We start from the raw sequence: 18,516 nt of genomic DNA on the forward strand, positions 1-18,516 counted from the left end.
CTCAGATTCTTCCATCAATAAAATAGTGTTCTGTCTCCTCCTTTCTGTGGGATGACCCACATCACCTGAGAGTTGTTCTCTCCCACCAGTTTCTTGTAATTAACTAGTACAGGAGTTCCAATTCTTCACTCCTTATCCATGGATCCTGTGTAGGTCTGAATGGCTTCATAGAGCCTCTGAAACTATAGCCAAAACTACTTGTTTTTTGCACTTTTAGGGGAGGAGAATCACTGGGTTTGGATTCTGTGACCCAAAACAGTTTAACCCCTGCCTGGGCAGTTGTCAGGCTGAGGACCCAGGGCTCTTAGTGTCTCATAGCCAAGACTGGGTAGAATTTAGAAGTATTTGACATATTTGAGGAACAGTGTATATATATATATATTTAATTTATTTTTTGTTTTTTAAAAGATTTTGAGACAGCATGCACACACGGCGGTGGGTTAGGAGCAGTGGGAGAGGGAGAAGCAGACTCCCCGCCAAGCAGGGAGCCCAATGTGGGGCTCAAACCCAGAACCCTGAGATCATGACCTGAGCCAAAGGCAGCTGCTTACTTGATTGAGCCACCCAGGTGCCCCTTATTTTTTATTTTATTTTTTTAATGTAGGCTCCACATGGAGCCCAACACGGGGCTTGAACTCATGACCCTGAGATCAAGACCTGAAATGAGATCAAGAGTCGGACGCTTACCTGACTGAGCCACCCAGGCAGCCCTATATTTAAAAAAATAAATAAATAAAGGACTTCAGGTACAAAGAGTTAGTTATATTGCTTGCCTTAGAACACATTCTCATAACTGATGTTATTTACTTAGTTTTAATACTAAATACTACCTAACATAAGCTAGGACCTTAACAATAATCTCTTTGTGACCATATGGACGCAACCAATCCTTTGCTCTATTTGTCTCACCTGAGGCAACAGTTTACTGACTTTTTTTTTAAGATTTTATGTATTTGAGAGAGAGAGTTGGGAGAGGAGCAGAAGGAGAGGGACAAGCAGACTCCATGCTGAGTGCAGAACCCGATGCGAGGCTCGATAGCCTGATGCTGAAATCAAAACCTGAGCTGAAATCAAGAGTCAGTCACTCAACTGACTGAGCCACCCAGGCACCCCTTGTTTACCAAATCTATATCCATTATTCCCTTGGTATCTTTTAAAACAGTTTTATTGCGTCTGTGAGTTTTCCAAACACATACACAATTAACACCTATGTTACATGCCCTGTCTTCTGAGGCGCTTTTCGCTTATTATAATCCTGAAATTCATCCAGTTAGTATTTGCTGACATTCCTCTAGATTGTGTGCCACTGCAGTTTTCTGATAGCTGCACGGTATTCCGTTTTGCATGTATGCCACAGGTTATTCATTCTCCTGTTGATGGGTGTTTGGGTTGCTTCCAGGGTTATGCTCTTGTGCTCCTTGGCTCCTGTCAAGAGTGCCACAGTTTATGTTCATGCCTCTTGGCGCACAGATGCAAGAGTTCCTCTTAGATTTATACCTAGACATGGACCTGCTAGGTTGTAGAGTGGGTGAAGGTGAATAGGATATATGAATCTCACCTGCCAAATTTGTTTTTCAAAGGTTCTCCCACCCTCCAAGGTTTAGTAAGGCTTAGCCAGACATTCTCTAGGACTGTTATTTTCGACCCTCATTTAGTACTCTGGAACACTTACATTATTCCTGAAATCCATTCTTTAGCACCCTTAAGTAAGAATTCCTTTTGGTATTCCATATTCTAAACTGCATAAATAGAATATTAACTTCTACTGAAGCACATTCTATAGAGTATAGCCATGATCTCAAATTTGATGCATCAGAACCTCATGGAGGTTCTGTTAAAACACTGATTTGTGGGTCCCACTCCCAGAGTTTCTGAATCTTTAGACCTAGAGTGGGACTTGAGAATTTGCATTTTTTTAAAGATTTTATTTGAGAGAGACAGGTTTTATTTGAGATCATGACCTGAGCTGAAGTCGGAAGCTTAACTGACTGAACCACCCAGGTGCCTGGAGAATTTGCATTTTTAACAATTTCCTAGGTACTATTGATGCCACTGGTCCTGGGACCACAATTTGAGAACTATAACTGATGATTGAATTTGGGCTGAATCATTGAAAAAGCTACTACAGATACATGATTACACTATTACAAATTCATGAGTTATGGTGGGGTTTTTGTTGTTGTTATTTCCATGGTCTTTAATACATTCAGGAATAAAATACCAACGAATGGTAACTTTTTTTACTTGGACTTCTTAGCTGACTTTCAACCTTAAAAAGTAAGGTAGATGTTAAAACAGTGTTTCTTTTTTGTTCTTAATCCTCTTATAAGAATATGGTGCTTTCCTACATGTACACTGGAAGAATTTGAAATTGGTGTACTGTCTATAAATTGTCATGCTCTTGATTCATATACTTAGGACCCCTTGCTGCTTCTCTGAGCTGGCACCAATCAAGATTGAATTGAAAGCCCTTCTAAGATGCAGCATGGCTTAAGTGTGGATTCTTGTCTATCAAAGTAGTATACCTCACACTAATATGTCATTGAACCTAGTTGACATTTATTCAGCGAACATTTGACTGGATGCCACCATGGGTCATTTATGATACCTCATGGCGAAGCAGAGTACAAAGAATACGATGCCAGGCCTGCTGACCAGGGGCTCCGTTTAGGTGGTGGAAGAGAAGTTTCATTACAGCGAGATCCACTTGGAAGCACAAACAGAAGGGAATGGCAGTTCGGGGAAAGCCTGGCAATTTGACATCTCTATTCGCTAGATTTTTCAAAAATAATTTTTTTGAATTGCTATAACATTTAATGTTTGTCTCCTCTTACATAGTTCACATCCCAGTCACTCAGTTGAAATAATTACTTTCTGATTGTAATTTCATCTCAAGGTGACTTGGTAGAAAAGTACCTGTGTGTGTGTTCAGTTTGAAAAGCAGCTCACATACTGTGTATTGCCTCCTCTCCTACGGTAAAGACTGCAGGGTGTAATCGGTTAAATGTGTTGGACTACTTGGGTTTGAATCTTGGCTTTGTCACATTCTAGCTGTGTGACCTCGGGCAAGAAAGCTCTCTGGGTCTCAGTTTTGTCATCTGTAATGGGGGCGGGTAACTCTTTGGGCCTTTGTGAGATTAAACGAGTTAATACACGTAAAATGCTTTAAATTTTTCCTCATAAATGGTTTATGCTTAATAAATCATTATTGTTAGAATTTGGTAGAATTTCATTAGCTAAACAAATGGTTGTGAAGACCATGTGTGCACATTGTTATAAAAATATAAAGAAGACATTTTGATATGAATAGCTCTACTCAATTCCATATTAAGTCCCATGAGAAATGTAAAAAACAGATAGTAGACTAAAAATTCTTTAAAGATCATCTAGTTCAACCTCCTTATTTTATAGATGTGGAAACTCAAAACCAAAGAAATGGTGAGGAGCTCAGGGTTGCTCAGTAAATCATAGAAGTGGCCCTGAGAACCTTAGCCCCTGACACCTAGTCTTGTGCTCTTTCACTATCCTCCTGTGGACCTTCCCTGAAGGGACAGTACCCTCAAAAACAAAGCAAAACAACAACTAACAATTCTTTTGGGGAGCCACGACCAAAACAGATGAAAACATTAGCAACAGAAAGTCAGTGTACAATGAAATATCAGATGGTGTGGCATAACTCTAAATACATACCTGTGTAACTTCATCAGCTGCTCTCCTGAAGGAGAGAAATACACCTTACTAGTTGCTTGAGTTATAGAAGGTCGATAGAGTAAGAACATTCTTTTTTGGAAAGAATCTTAATAGTTAAAAATCAAAGTCAGTCTCTCCCCTCTTTTCTCCTACCAAGTTTACATTATAATTAAGCCAGAGGGACAGTCCCCCTTTGCCAGGTCTGCCAGTACTCTTTCTGTCTTTCCTCTTCACAGCAGTGGGGTTTGGGGCGGGGCGGGGGGGGGTGAGTCTTCCTTGATGGGCTAGATCCCCACAGATATGCTCCGACAAAGCAGGGCATCAGTGTAAAGACTGCATCACCTTTGCTTACTTGTATGCGTGAATATGTGGGAATGGTGCTAGAGGTGTAATTCATTGGTGGAAAGAATTTATCATTTGTCTTAAATTGGTATTTCCACTAAAGGGTAGGGGTGCTACTATCTGGGATTGAGGTGGGAGTGTTTCCACACACATTATCTCATTCATTCTGCATGAATCCACTGGCTCTAAGAATTTTACAAAATAATCCATGCTCCTAAAACACTCCAGCTATATCAAAATGTACTGCTGAAGAAGTGAATTGTAGGTAAGGTCCACCCCTCCCTATGAGAAATGTAAAAAACAGATAATAGACATCTGTGGATCTCATAACACAGGATTGTCATGGTGGTAACAGTTTGTAACTTTTCTAGACCTTTCTCCTAAATTCAGGTAGTTTTTAGATAGTTTGATTTTAAAGAAAAATGGTGATCATACTATTCTTATTATCCATAGCTTGTTTTTTTCCTTGCTATACATGCAGATCTGCCTTAATAATCCCAAAGTAGCCCATGTTTTGGCCCTACTATCGGTATTGGCTTTTAACTGTTTGTTGATGGACATTTAGATTGTTTCCAGTTCCTTGCCATTACAATTTGCTTGCTCATTCGTGTGACAGAATATGTAGTAAGAGATGCCTAGAAGTATAATTGATTAGTGGAAAGATTTATGGATTGCAAATTTTTGTAGACTGCTAGATTGCCATCTAAAACTACAAACTACTGACCTCTGCTAAAGTTCTGTTGCCCTTACATAATTGGTTATCTGAGTAGCTTTGGGACATTCGTATAATTTCTAACCAGAGAGCCGGTTAGAAATTTGCCCAACAGAGCTGCTTGCTTTTGTGCATTAAAATACTGCAGATTGATTGATTAATCTGGAAATAAATATTTTGTATTTTTTTGTTACTTATGCCATTCTGCCATTAATTTTGGTGTTTGAGAGTGATGCTGTTCATGCCCATTGCTGCTGCTTATCACTGTAATTGCCTTTTAAAAACATGGATTTTTTTTTTCCTCACTGTAAGAAAAGTACATTCACTTAACGGAAAATTTGGGAGACACCAAAAATAAGGATTACCCGTAATTATCTGTGTGTGTGTGGGTGAATACGTAAAGAGATAAAGTCCCTTTTTTCCTCACAGGTTGGTTTTTTTTTTTCTAGTTTTTTCTGTTCTTATACAAACTTCTGTGTTTATAGAGCAGAATTTATACCTATATGTATATACTCCTATGGTTTGGGCTTTTTTTGAAGACCAAATGAGGTCGTGTTAGATATTGTTCTGCAAGTTTTTTAGTTAACAAAATATCATGAGATCTTTCCAAGTTACTAAAATAATAGCAGCTAACATTTATTGAGAACTTGCCATGTACCCAAGACCCTGTGTTAAACCCTGCACATGCATAAACCTACTTAACAAGGTTATTAAATAAATTTTAAAACTCAGTGTGTTACTTAGTCATGTGATAATCCTTTGAGACTAAAGACTGTTTTTACTCTCCTTTTGCAAATGAGGAAAATGAAGTCCAGAGATTTCTGTTCAGGGCCACTTCGTTTGTGGGTGGTGGAACTGGGGTTTGAAACCAGGTGGTCTGACTCTGGGTCCTGTGCTTTTAACCATTAGAGCATCCGGTTTCTCATACTGCCGCAACGGTGGCTTCCAGGGTGTGTGTCAGAAGTTGAAAATACAGCTCCCAAAGCTAAGAGGGTGGCTTTCTAACGGCAGGTTGTGGCCTGGAGCTTCATGGGATTGTGTCCTCAACCCAAAGGGATGCACATGCAGCGTTTTACCGTCATCTCTGTCTTCACGCGATCTCGGGTGGTCCTGGCCCAGCTGGAGGTACCGGTTAGTGAGCGGTGGCCGCTAAGGATCCCTGGGAGGAGGACTGGTTCCCGAGCCTCTCATCGGCGGCGGCAGCAGCGTGTGTTGGTTAAGAGGATGGGCTCTCGAGTCTGGGGAGGGGGCGGCTAGCCTTTCTGTGCCTCGACGTCCTCATCTGTGAAAAGGAGATAACGTAGGATTGTTGTGAGGATCGGCTTCATAATAATACACGTAAAGCGTTGAGAGCCGCACCTGGCACATGTCTGTTACATCATTTCCCTCTCTGCCAGGTGCGCGGTGCTTAGTTTTCCCCTGTGACCTCATTACGTTCCCACAAGCCCCCTCCAAAGAAGACGGTGTACCCCACTTCCCAGGAGACCCGGTCACGACGGGACCCCGGCCGGTGTGGCTGAGGCCTGTGCGCCTTGCGCCCAGCGCGCTGTGCTCCCGCGTGTCAGTCCCCGGAGCCGCAGACTCAGCCAGAGGGGCGGGTGGGGGAGGCAGCTCTTCGCGTTTCAGCCATTTGGATATTTATTCAAATTTAAGTTATGAGGAGTTTGCTTCTGTGGGAAAGTACACTAGTAAATTCTGCCACTCAGGTGAATTCATTTAGATTTTAAATTTGTAAAAGGTAGATTTTCTAAGAAGTTGAATTCGTGTGTTTCTACATTGATGTGCACACCTGAATGGTTTTGCGTGGGGCAGCAGAAGTATTTATAATGGAATTAAAATCTGTAGTGTCCTTTGGAACAATAATACAGATGGTGGTATTAAATTTTTAAATAATCATGTGTTTGCTTTTTGAGAGTAATAACATCTATTTAAAATATGCGGATAACAATTTTTAATTTTTATGACTGCATTTGTAAGCTAGGAATAATATTTAAAGATTGAGTTTTAGTAATTTTATTTTCTTAGCCTGACAGTTTGGTAAGTCTAACTTTGTGAGATTTTAGCCAAGACTTTAGTCGTTGGCTGTTTGTGACAAATCCTGTGCAATATTTAGAAACCTAGATGGCATAGTGTTACTGCTTCCCTGTGTAATGAAGAGCTATTATTTTCTGACACTTGATTGAAGTTTTAGAATGCTGCTTAGGTAGGCAATTGTGCCTTCTCAAGTTTGAATTTCAAGTGAACTTGAAAAGAATACTTAAAATATTGTACTGTGTGAAGGAAATCTTGTAATCAAGATACTACTTATGTTTCTGCTGAACTCTCATTCAGTTGGTAGATGTGTTAGAGATTTAGGAGATGAAGACTCACATCTTTGGCCTCTTTTCCATTGCTGTTTTCCTTTATCCAGCTTTGCTTGCTGGAGTGAACGTGTGGATTTGTCATCAGTTATTGAGTCTCGTTCTGTTCAGATTAGTGGAGGGAAGACAGGAGTGTGAAACGTGCAGTGTGTGAGAGTCTAGCTAGGAACGATGAAACAAATCCGTAAACAGAGAACCGAGAGAGCCTGTGTGGAGGGGCTGATGGTGATTCTTGTTCTGGGCTTGGGGAAGCGTTAAGTTTTGAGTTAGGTGAAAGGGGAAAGCACAGCCTGGAGAGGTGGGTGGGCCGTGTGCAGGAGGCAGTTCATTTTATAAATATTTACTGAGCATCTGCTTTGTTTCAGGCACTGATACAACAAAGATCCCTACCCTGTAGGAAAGCTCGTAACTTCCTGTAGAAGTTCATAAACGAGTGGGGGAGGCATCTCCCTGTAGTAATACGGAGTGATTAGTTGTACCGCTGGGTGATATTGTCATAAAGCTGATTGTTGCACTTGTAGTGTATGGTGTCACTTTAGTTACGTTTCAGCTAGAGACAGGTAAATTATGGAAGGGACTCAGAAATGTGTATATATATATATTTTAAAAACTTGTATTAGTTATCTATTGCTGCATAACAAATTACTCCAAAACTTCGCAGCTTAAAACACCAAGCATTTATTTTCCAATTTCTGTCAGTCAGGCATCTGGGTGCGGCTTGTGTGGGTGCCTGTGACTCAGGATCTCTCACTAGGTGGTGATCAAGGTGTTGGCCAAGGTGGTAGTCATCAAGGTTTGACTGGGGGAGAATACTTCTAAACTCACTCCTGTGGCGCTGGGCAGCCACCAGGGCCTCACTGGCTGTTGGCTGGAGACATCAGTTAACCTTGCCACACCAGCCTCTCATGACAGGGATCAGGGAGACAGTGAGTGATAAGGGATCCCAAACGGAAGTCACGCCTCTTAATCACCTGAATTTGGAAGAGAAATCCCTTTTACCTCTTGCTGTAGTCTACTTTTAGAAGCTAGCCGCTAAATGCAGCCCACAGCCAAGGAGTAGAGGCACCCACAGGTGTGTACGCCAGGTAACAGGGATAATTGGGAGCCATCTTAGAGGTTGCCTTCCCCCCAGATTTTACAAGTGATCATTGTATATTGAGACCTTAAGACCCCTTGAGTTTTTTGGATAAAAGGAAGAGCAATAACCAGCCAAGGAACTTTTCTGATGGAAAAAAGAAAAACAGGTGTAAGTAACCTGAATCACAAATGTTTTTACTGAACATCTATAAACTTTGAGTTTTGATGTTGTCTTAAAATGGTAAGATGAGTTATTTCACCCTCATTAAACTTTCAATAGAACTGATCTCATTTCTGAGAATTGTTTTTAAACCTTTTCAAAGCAAAGCGTTTCTAAGTGAGAAAAAAGCTGTTGTTTGTGGCGTAGCAGAGAAGTTTACAAGTATGCCTCAATATAAGTAGTAGGTAAGTTCCTTTAAGGATTGATTGTATGCTCTGAGTGGAATGATTTCAGGTGAACTATGGGACTCGTTCTCTTAAAGAAACTTGATGGAAATCTTTTTTATTCTCCTTTTAACTCTATAGAGGTTTGTGTGAACAGTGTAGAAAGGTTACGTGGTGATGGAGTGAAAAAAGCATTTTTGAAGACAGATTTGTGTCCAGGCTTCACAACCAATTAGAAATGTGGCCTCAGGCAATCCTGTTAGCTCCCCTAAGCCCAAGTTTTCTGTCTATAATATAGGTAAATATATATGAAAGAAAGTGCTTTGACATGAAGAATGATAGACTTATGAAACTTTATTAAAATCTTCATTTCAGAAAGGGTACAATTATATTAAGGTCAAATGTCTCACTAGTTCCCCATTTTCTGTCAGGATTCTAACCTAGAACATGCTGTTAGATAATTCTTAAGGTCTGTGTAATCATTTTACCCAGGAAAGACCACACAGTACCCTTGCTTATTTACATCTGAGATATGGCAACATATTAGGGAAGCCAAAGTAGTTCCTCAGAAATAGTAAGGTGACATTTTTACTGAAATTATTGCAGTGTTACTGCAATTAGTAAGATTTTCTGTTATGTAGACTGACTTACTGGAATGTACATTGAGAAATACTTGGAATCAAGGAAGTGTATTAGGTGCCTATATACATGTTATCCACCAGGAAGGAATAAAACCATGTCTCTCTGACTTAAAGATTAGGAGGAAGAATTCTTATGGGTTACTTTATAGATGTTTTTTCTTACTTTAAGTTATTTCAGGGTTAATCCTCAACAATCTTAGATGAATGAAATGACTTGGCAGGGTGGCTAAATTGTTTAATCTTCAAGTTTTGCTCATAAAATTCACTCATGAATTTGTCCTCTCGGAATCTGGACAGCTTCCCTAACCAATGGCATAGAGAGAGAAATGGGGGTTACAGATTACTTGAACCAAAACATGGTTTACTATCAGCTTCTTCCCTTTCTTCTTCTGTAATGAAACTGTAATAACAATGCTAGTTATAACCAAGTTTGTTCTTGTATGACTTGTCATGGATGCTCATGGTCTGCTATCTAATGCTTTGCTCTGACTTGATTGATCTATAATATGGAACTTCATTGTGTGCTCTAGCACTCAGCTTTAACCGACTGAGCCACCCAGGCGCCCCTCCAGCCCTCAGCTCTAATGGAGTCCTTTTTGGCTGCTTTTGAAGCTTTCAAGTTGAAATGTACTTGTGACGGTATTAGGTTTATGCGAAGCAGAGATTCTTCTGTTACCGTTTTTCTTTTGAAATTAATACTGATTTCTTATAATATCTTTATAAAATAGTTTGTAACCTTCAACAATGAAATTTGACTGTGGTTGAGCTAGAATAGGATAACTTGCTTAAATTAGTCTCTTGGTTTCGGTTTGTATATTGATTAAGAGTCTGATTGGGTAACTCTTATCACAAACCTCCTAGTGTATAATTTGGTGCATCATTGAACAGAAGAGAATACATAGAAACTGTGAGATTGTGTGAAATCATATTCTGTTGGTAACTTCTTTGTTTCGTAGAGCTTCAAAGTGGAGTTTTGGTTTTCATTGTGAACATTTAACTAGACCTAAATATTTCACAGTTGGTTGTTTTTTGTTATTCTAAATAACAGGGCAGGGAACAATTCACTGTCTGAACCCGTAGATGCTGGAGAGCTAAATTCACAGAGGAAGAATAACTGACTGAAATTACAACTTTAAAGAATGGATGTACAGTAGACATTTTGGTGTTTGATCTTTCTGTATGAGGAGAAAGGCACTTAAGGCAGTGTTGTGTCTTATTTTAAAAAAACAGGAACAAGAAGGCTTGCTTGGAAAAGTGCCTTTTTCTTCTGATCCTGTCCCTCCCCTCAACCTAACAATTACAAAGAATTAATCCCACTGCCTAGTGTGTTTTTATGAGGATATCTGTCTCCCAATTTTCTAAGGTGTTCAACTTTTATTAAGAGCAACAGTGCCTTTTGTTACAGGTTTTGGAATCCTGTCATTTATTCCAAACAGATCTGTATCCAGATAATGATGATGATGGCGATGATGAAGACAACTAATATTAATTCCGTGTGCCCCATATGCCAGGCCATGTGTGCTGAATACTTCTTTATGTGCATCATCTCACTTAATCCTCTGGGGAAACTGTGAAGTAAGAGTCATTATTATGGCAGTTTACCAGTGAGGAAACCAGGGCTTGGAAGGGTTAAGTAACTTACCCAAAGCAGAGCTGGGTTAGAGTAGATGGGTTTATTGTCCCTTGGATCTTGTTTTGTTTATGGCTACTATCTCTGGAAGCGAAAAGTAAAATCATTGTCTTGTCTTGGTGCAGACTGAACTTTTATCCTGCTCATCCTGTTGCTGAAGGCACCCATATAAGGACAGGGGAAAGTGCAGAATAGTTCAAGTTGCTCTTAGCAAGGCACATGAGTAGAAAAATAGCAAAACTCCGTGCCAGACTTGGCAGCCCCCTGTGTGTTTGTGACACTCTAACATGTACTACAACACATAGCATCATTTGCATTAGGATATTGTAGGCTGCTGTATGGCCTAGGAATCATCCTTGACTTCTCTTTTGCCCATATTTCATTCCATCTTCAAGTCCTGAAGGTTCTATCTCCAGAACCCAGCCCTGATTTATCCACCTGTGTCTACTCCTGCTCTTCTAGCTGTAGTGTAGAACTGGTCTTGCCTAGTTGCAGTGGCCTGGTATCTTCCAGCCTCCCACTGTCGCCCACCTCTAATATACTCACAGAGCGTAGAGTAGCTGAAGGGATCTTTTTCAAAGCCTAAAGAAGATCCTGTTGGCTTTCCTGCCTAAACTCCTTCAATAGCTTTTCGTTGCAACTTAGAGAAAATCTAGCTTCCTACCCTCTCTCCTTGTGTACTGTGCTTCAGAGGTACTGGGATTCTTCATGGTTTTCATGTTTACCAAGTTCGTTTCCATCTTGGGTCTTTGTACCTGCTGTTTCCTCTGCCTGGGCTGCTCTGGTCACTGATCATCTTGTGGTTGACTGTATATCATTTAGGTCTCAGTGTCCCAGTGCAGCCTTCCTTGGTGAATCTGGATACCCTCGCACCAGTACTCTCATGTTACTGTGTTTTGTTTTCTTTATAGTCCTCATCACACTCTGTTATGTTAATTTATTGCTTAGTTATCTATTTCCACCCCCACTAGCATGTGAACTTGAGGGCAGGGCCTCCCTTGTGCCTAGAAGAGTGTGCCTGGCATGTATAGCACAATTAAAAATATATTGAATGAATGAAAATTTTCATCTCACTTCAGTATTACATTATGAATATTTCTCCACAGTCTTTTTTTTTAAAGATTATTTATTAGAGAGAGGGAGTGAGTGAGAGAGAGAGCATGAGCGGGAGCGGGGGTAGGTGGGGGATAAGTGGGGGGGTGGGGAGTGGCGGGGGAGGAGAGGGAGAAGCCGACTCCCCCACCGAGCAGGGAGCCTGATGATGCGATGCAGGTGCTGGACCTTTGGGATCATCTCCTGAGCCGAAGGCAGACGCTTAACCAGCTGAGCCACCCAGGTGTCCCTATTTCTCCACAGTCTTAAAATATTCAGAATAGGAGTTGTGAACTCTGATTCACAGTCCAGAGCTGGCCTAAAGACACATTTGATTTGGCTTCTTAAAAAATGTTGTTAGAAGGGTAACTTACACCCAGTCAAGTGCCCGGATCTTAAGTGTACAACTTGGTGGCTTGTGCAGCCTTTTCTCAGATCACGATGCAAAAGGCTCTCTCACATCCTCCTCCCAGCCACGCCCCCTTCCCACAGGATACCTTGCATAATCTTTTTAAGTAGCTTCTCACGTTTACGCATTTCGAGATTTCACATAAAAATCCAGAATTCCAACATCCCTTGAAAGATGGAAAGATAGCAACACACGACCTGCTTTCTCTTTTGGCCGCAGTTTATTGTAGCTGAGAAGCAGGTGTCCAAAGCGGTGGCATGTGTTCTCCAGTTTGCCTCTAGTCATCATTCCGCCTTCTATCCCTGACCTTGAAATCAATTCCCAGTTGTCATTTATAAGTTCATTTGAATTTTTTATGCTGGAGAAATACTCATTTCTTCCATTTTCTCTATAAAAAAGTGGAAACATGATGGGAGGCTGAAAATGTATGTGAAACAGTTACATGAAAGGTTCTTACACTTAGTCCCCTTCATTCATATGTATTTGTTAACCACCTTAATTCCATGTGGTTGTGTTTAAAGGTGTTCTGTTGTATAAATGTGTCATTTAACCAGTCTCCTGTGGAGCATATAAGCTATTTCCAGTTTTTTGATGTTATCAAGAACAATGTGTAGATGAATTTTTATACAAATCATTTTTTTCTTTTCCAAGTTTTTATTTAAATTCCAGTTAACATACAGTGCAATATTAATTTCAGGTGTAGAATTTAGTGATTCATCACAAGTGCTCTCTTTAATACCGATCATCCATTTAACCCATCCCCCCCCACCTTCCTCTAGCAACTCTCAGTTTGTTCTCTACAGTTAAGAGTCTGTTTGATGGTTTGCCTCTCTTTTTCCCCCCTATGTTCATCTGTTTGGTTCTTAAATTCCATGCAAAAATAGGGAATGCTTCACAAATTTGCATGTCATCCTTGTACAGGGCCATGCTAATCTTCTCTGTGTTGTTCCAATTTTATTCTATGTGTTGCCAAAGCAAGCACAAATCATTATTTTATTAGGATAAAATGTTATAAGTGGTATTTCTGGGTCAAAATTTATTTCATTTGTAAGATGTGATACATATTGCCAAATTGCTGGTGGTAGTATGAATTTATGTGATCTTTCTGGAGAGCAGTGTATGGAAGTATGCTTTTTTCTGCATCTGTGCCAACATTGGGAAAAGTAATTAAAATTTCTTTTTGCTAATATAGTTAGTAAAAACAAAAAATGAAAATGTTAGCTAAGAAGTTTGTCATCCTCTTATCTGTATAAATACTTCGTACTTTATTTTAGAGGATTTAATATAGAAATCTTTATTACTTAGTACAATGCTGTACCTTAGATTTATATTGTGAGTCAAATCATGTATCATGTACTTTGCAAATGAAATAAGGTGAATGCCTTGGTAGAACTTGTTAACCCTTTACTCCTGATCCTTAAACACATGCGTGTGCACGCACACACGCACAGGGTTATTGTTGAGCTCTACCATGTTCCGTATGGGAGTGTATGGAAATAAATAATGCAAAATCCTTCTTTTTACACATGGATTTTATATTTGCTTTTATATTTTTAGTTAAATGTTACTGTTTTACAATTTGCTTTTTAAGGAGATGCCTACATAGAAGAGTGACAGCAGCTGGACTAAATGTTTAGCCGCTGAATTGGTTCCTCAGGTAGCCCGGCCCTGGTGACTGCTATGGGAGAGTGGATGACTGTTACAGACCCAGATCTGTCTTCAGGTAACGGTCTAAAATAAGGGTAGACTAAAGCAGTAATTGTAAAGGGGAGTTTTTAAATGAAACTATAAATAATTACCACAAATATCGAAGATGTGACTAGAGAGAGACATAAATAGTTGTAAAATATCTAATTTTTATTTTCAGAAAGTTTATCTGGGAAAGCTAAGAATTGTGCCATAATTAGTGGGGTCCAGTGCCTTTGATAGATGATGGGTTTGATTGTTATTATTTTGGAGAGGAATGTTTATGCATTTGAAATAAATTTATTGGGTACATCAATACGTTGCTGCGATTTATTCCTTTAATCCATAACCTTTGACTCAGGTGGTTTTTGTCTGTTATTTTTATAAGTCTGAAATACTATAAGTTAAGGTAGTATATTGTAGCTTAACATGCCTACTAAGGGCACTTTATAGTTGTATCTTTTTGAAAAAAAGTACAGTTGACTCGAATAACATGGGTTTGAACTGTGTGGGTCCACTTATACACGGATTTTTTTCGATAAATGTAGTACAGTCCTGTAAATGTATTTTCTCTTATGATTTTCTCCCTAGCTTGCTTTATTGTAAGAATATACTAATGTGATACATATAACATACAGAATATGTGTTTATCAACTGTTTGTTACTGGTAAGGCTTCTGGTCATCAGTAGGCTATTAGTAGTTAAGTTTTGTGGAAGTCAGAAGGGATACACAAGGGGGCGCCTGGGTGGCTCAGTCGGTTAAGGGGCTGCCTTGGGCTCAGGTCATGATCTCAGGGTCCTGGGATGGAGCCCTGCATAGGGCTCCTTGCTCAACGGGGAGCCTGCTTCTCCCTCTTGCTCTGCCCCTCCCCCTGCTTGTGCACGCGCTTTCTCTCTCTGTCAAATAAATCTTAAAAAAAAAAAGCGATACACAGATTTTCCAATGCATGAGGAGTCGGTGCCCCTAACCCCTGTGTTGTTCAAGGGTCAACTTTATGTAGTTTTCATGCAAGAAACAGCTTTGTCTTAATTTGAAAATACTTAAAAATATTTATATAATTCAAGATCTTTGGTAATGGAGATAGTTTGCTTTGCATATGTTTTATAAATTGTATGAGTAAATGCCTTTTATTCTTTCAGAAAGCAAAAATATCTGTCAATATACCTCAGAAACAAAGATGTCTCCATCAAGTTTATACTCACAGCAAGTGCTATGTTCTTCAATACCTTTATCAAAAAATGTGCACAGTTTTTTCAGTGCCTTCTGCACAGAAGAGAATATTGAACAAAGTATTTCATACCTTGATCAGGTAAAAAAATTTTTTTGTGTGAGAAGCAGTAGCATAAATCATGTTATATAATAGCACATATCAAAGTTACGAGAAAAATACTTGTCAAGCACACATATGTTGTTATGTATTGGCCTGTTATGTAACATAACTAGATAGGCAAAGAACCGTGGTGATTATTTAGTCTGGATACATGGTAAATGTGTTTGTCAGGAGCAGGTTGGCCTCTACATCATTCTAGGGACTTCTCCACCAGGAGTCTCTCCCTTATTTTACTGATGTACTAAGTGCCTGGCCCCAGGACACAGGCACTTGTAGAGCAGAGGCTAAAAAGAGCCCAGTTCTCTCAGTTCTTTGTCCTTTGGGATATTTACAATTTTCTTAACTCAGGATAGTGTTCATTATTTCTGAGAAAAGATTTCTATCTTTTGTTTCTATACTAAGTCATCTGGTAACCAACTTTGAGGAAAACATTTTCTCCTACCAGGAATTGACTACTTTCGGTTTTCCTTCATTGTATGAAGAATCCAAAGGTAAAGACACAAAGAGAGAATTAAATATAGTTGCTGTTTTAAATTGTATGAATGAGCTACTTGTACTTCAGCGGAAGAATCTTCTAGCTCAGGAAAATGTAGAAACACAGAATCTGAAACTGGGAAGTGATATGGACCATCTACAGAACTGCTATGCAAAACTTAAGGTAGAAATTGCATGTCGACCTGTATTTCAGTAAGCTAACTGTCTCATAAGCTAAGCCAAGTGATAACAGTGTTTTCTCTTTAATATTTTTAGGTTTTTATACATCCTACAATGCCTAAAGGATAGAGGTTATTCCTGAGGGGGTAACTGTGGTGGGCTGGAGGGGTAGTTGCCTCCAAGTTATAAAAAGGCTGTGAGTTGTGGATGATACTTTAATCTTAATCAGAGAGACCTATGGAGGGTCTTATGAGTTAGACTGATTCAGAGTTGTAAGCCCCTGAAGGCCGCAGTTCTGCATTAAAACTTTTTGTATGTGGGTAACCTTGGTTGAATGATATTGGTAATCCAGGCCTGTTTAGCCTTTCCTTCCAAAGTGTGGTTGCTTGTTAGGACAGCCCAGAGTGTAGAATGTTTTCCAGGAAATCTTCTAATTCAGGTTTGACCTAGGCCAAAATCCGGTATTTTTCTCTGGACAGAAATGTGTGTTCAGTGGCAAAAGTTGCCGATCTGTCCTTGAAGAGCTTCTAGATCTAGTATATGATTCATTCAATTCATTGAGCAAAATTTATTAAGTATTTTTGTGCCAGGTGCACTGGGTTTCACGGAGGACTGAACCCCAGTCCCGGCTCTCAAGATTGTAGTCTAGTGGAAGGAGATACATTGAACCATAATTACTTGCTTCGTTAGTTGTTCTTGGTGTGGGAGGTAAGAGGAGGCTTCACAGAGAGTTAACACTTGATCTCAGATCTGAGGAGTAAATAGAAATTTGCTAATGTTTGGAAAAGACATTCTAGGCAGAGGGTATATAACCTGTTTAAAGCATAGAGATATGAGAGAGCATTTGACTTCCAGAAAATAGTCAGTCGCTCTGTAGGGGCTGAAATGAATGATGATGATGAAGAGCGATAGAGGTGAGGCTGGGCCCCAGGGGTCCGAGGATGTGAGAGGCATTGTGCAGACACACAAAGGCACCAAGGAATGTAAGCGAGAGGAAGGCATCATGGGCGTCATGTAAACATCAACCTGGCAGTAGGGTGGAGAAACTATGGGGAAGGTACAGATTTGTATTTGGGACGGAGGCGGGGAGCCCAGAAGGCTTGGTAGAAAGGACAGCTGTTAGGAGGCCTTAGCAGCTGCCAAAGCCAGAGAGATTTTGGATTTGAACTAAGGTCGTGCTAGTGGAGATAGAAAAAGTGAAATAGGAAGCAAACTTGGGAGGTAAAATGGGTAGAATTTTATGAAAAATTGAATTTGGGGAATAAGAGAGTCATGAATTTAAGAGACCGACCTGGTCTCGGTCTCAAGTTTACAGGGGATGATGGTATGAGATGAGTGATGTAGGAGGGGGGTGTATAGATTTGCAGGGCTGATGGGGAGTTCAAGTAAAGTGTTGATCATCACTCAAAGTGAATCTGATTTGACATATATGGGACATAGCAACTGGTCCAGTGCCTTTAAGTTCAGTCATTCCAAATGGTCTGGTATGATAGGAAGTCACAAACACTCCGAAGAAGAGGGTGCCAAAAATTCTGACACCTTTAGAGTTATCCGAGGTATATTCCTAAATTTTCTAAATTCCTAAATCTTCTTAAGGTCCATTGTTACAGGGATTGTCCAAGTTGTTATTTATGGTCAGTTATGGTGTAACTTGAGTGGTTTTTATATTTTATAAAGATAAGAGGATTTTAAAAATATGCCAGTGGCCTCATGCAGAACTTGGCACATTTCCTCAGAAAATGTGTGGAATGTATTCAAAATGAACATCGTATCTCATACTGATTCCAGCAATGCTGCTATTCCTCTCTGGGAAAAAATCTTCAGAGCTCAGCACTTGGAAGGGAGAACGAGGGTCGTGCTGGAGTCCCACCCTTTCTGACCTAAAGGGTTGCTGCTCTGCTTGGTCACACATCTGCTTTAGACTTAGCTCCGTATCACTTTGGTTCTTTCTCAAAGAGAGTACCATAGAAGTGTTAAAAACTCCTAAAAGGAAATTTAAAAAGTGTCCAGTGGAAGCATCACTGGAATAAGTGAAGAGCCTTTCTAGGGCTCCACTTTGAAACCCATTTGCGTAAACATAAAAATGTTGGTATTTTAATAAATTAAAATGTTATATTTAAACTTAAATAAATTTATAAATTTATAGTATTGTCTTATAATAATTGTTTTAAGTAAACATTTTGTGTGCCATTAAACTGCAGTTTTAGCTAAGAAACCCTAGTATGTGTATGTTGTTTTTACTAATCTTTGAAGAATTCATTTGCTCTGAGTCCTGTGTTAATTTTAATCACATTTGCATGTGGATGTTCTAGGAACAACTGGAAACCTCCAGGAGAGAAATGATTGGGCTTCAGGAAAGAGACAGACAGTTACAGTGCAAGAACCGGAATTTGCATCAGCTACTGAAAAATGAAAAAGATGAGGTGGGTTATCAGTTATTGAAGATGAAGTTTAAATAAAATTTTTTGTTTGATGTGACCGTATCCCACTGTAAAACAAGAACATTAA

General features: G+C 39.7%; 1 protein-coding gene and 1 non-coding gene across 7 annotated transcripts in view; one reads left to right on the forward strand and one right to left on the reverse strand.

Annotated features, from left to right (window-relative positions):
• Positions 1-18,516, forward strand: part of SSX2IP (SSX family member 2 interacting protein) — a 42,083-nt gene that overhangs the window by 5,005 nt on the left and 18,562 nt on the right. For all 6 annotated transcript variants that reach the window (XM_035018149.1, XM_035018151.1, XM_035018152.1 and 3 more), the window contains exons 2-5: positions 13,929-14,060; positions 15,164-15,333; positions 15,800-16,012; positions 18,321-18,431. In XM_035018149.1, coding sequence (XP_034874040.1) covers positions 14,018-14,060; positions 15,164-15,333; positions 15,800-16,012; positions 18,321-18,431 — 537 coding nt within the window. In that variant the 5' untranslated portion in view covers positions 13,929-14,017. The remainder of the gene's footprint in view (positions 1-13,928; positions 14,061-15,163; positions 15,334-15,799; positions 16,013-18,320; positions 18,432-18,516) is intronic.
• Positions 13,214-13,319, reverse strand: LOC118020413. The gene has a single exon (XR_004681856.1). It is a non-coding gene; the product is annotated as a U6 spliceosomal RNA (small nuclear RNA).

This window comes from Mirounga leonina, unplaced genomic scaffold (assembly GCF_011800145.1).
Source record: "Mirounga leonina isolate KUSES-001 unplaced genomic scaffold, KU_Mleo_1.0 Mir_173, whole genome shotgun sequence".
NCBI lineage: Eukaryota > Metazoa > Chordata > Mammalia > Carnivora > Phocidae > Mirounga > Mirounga leonina.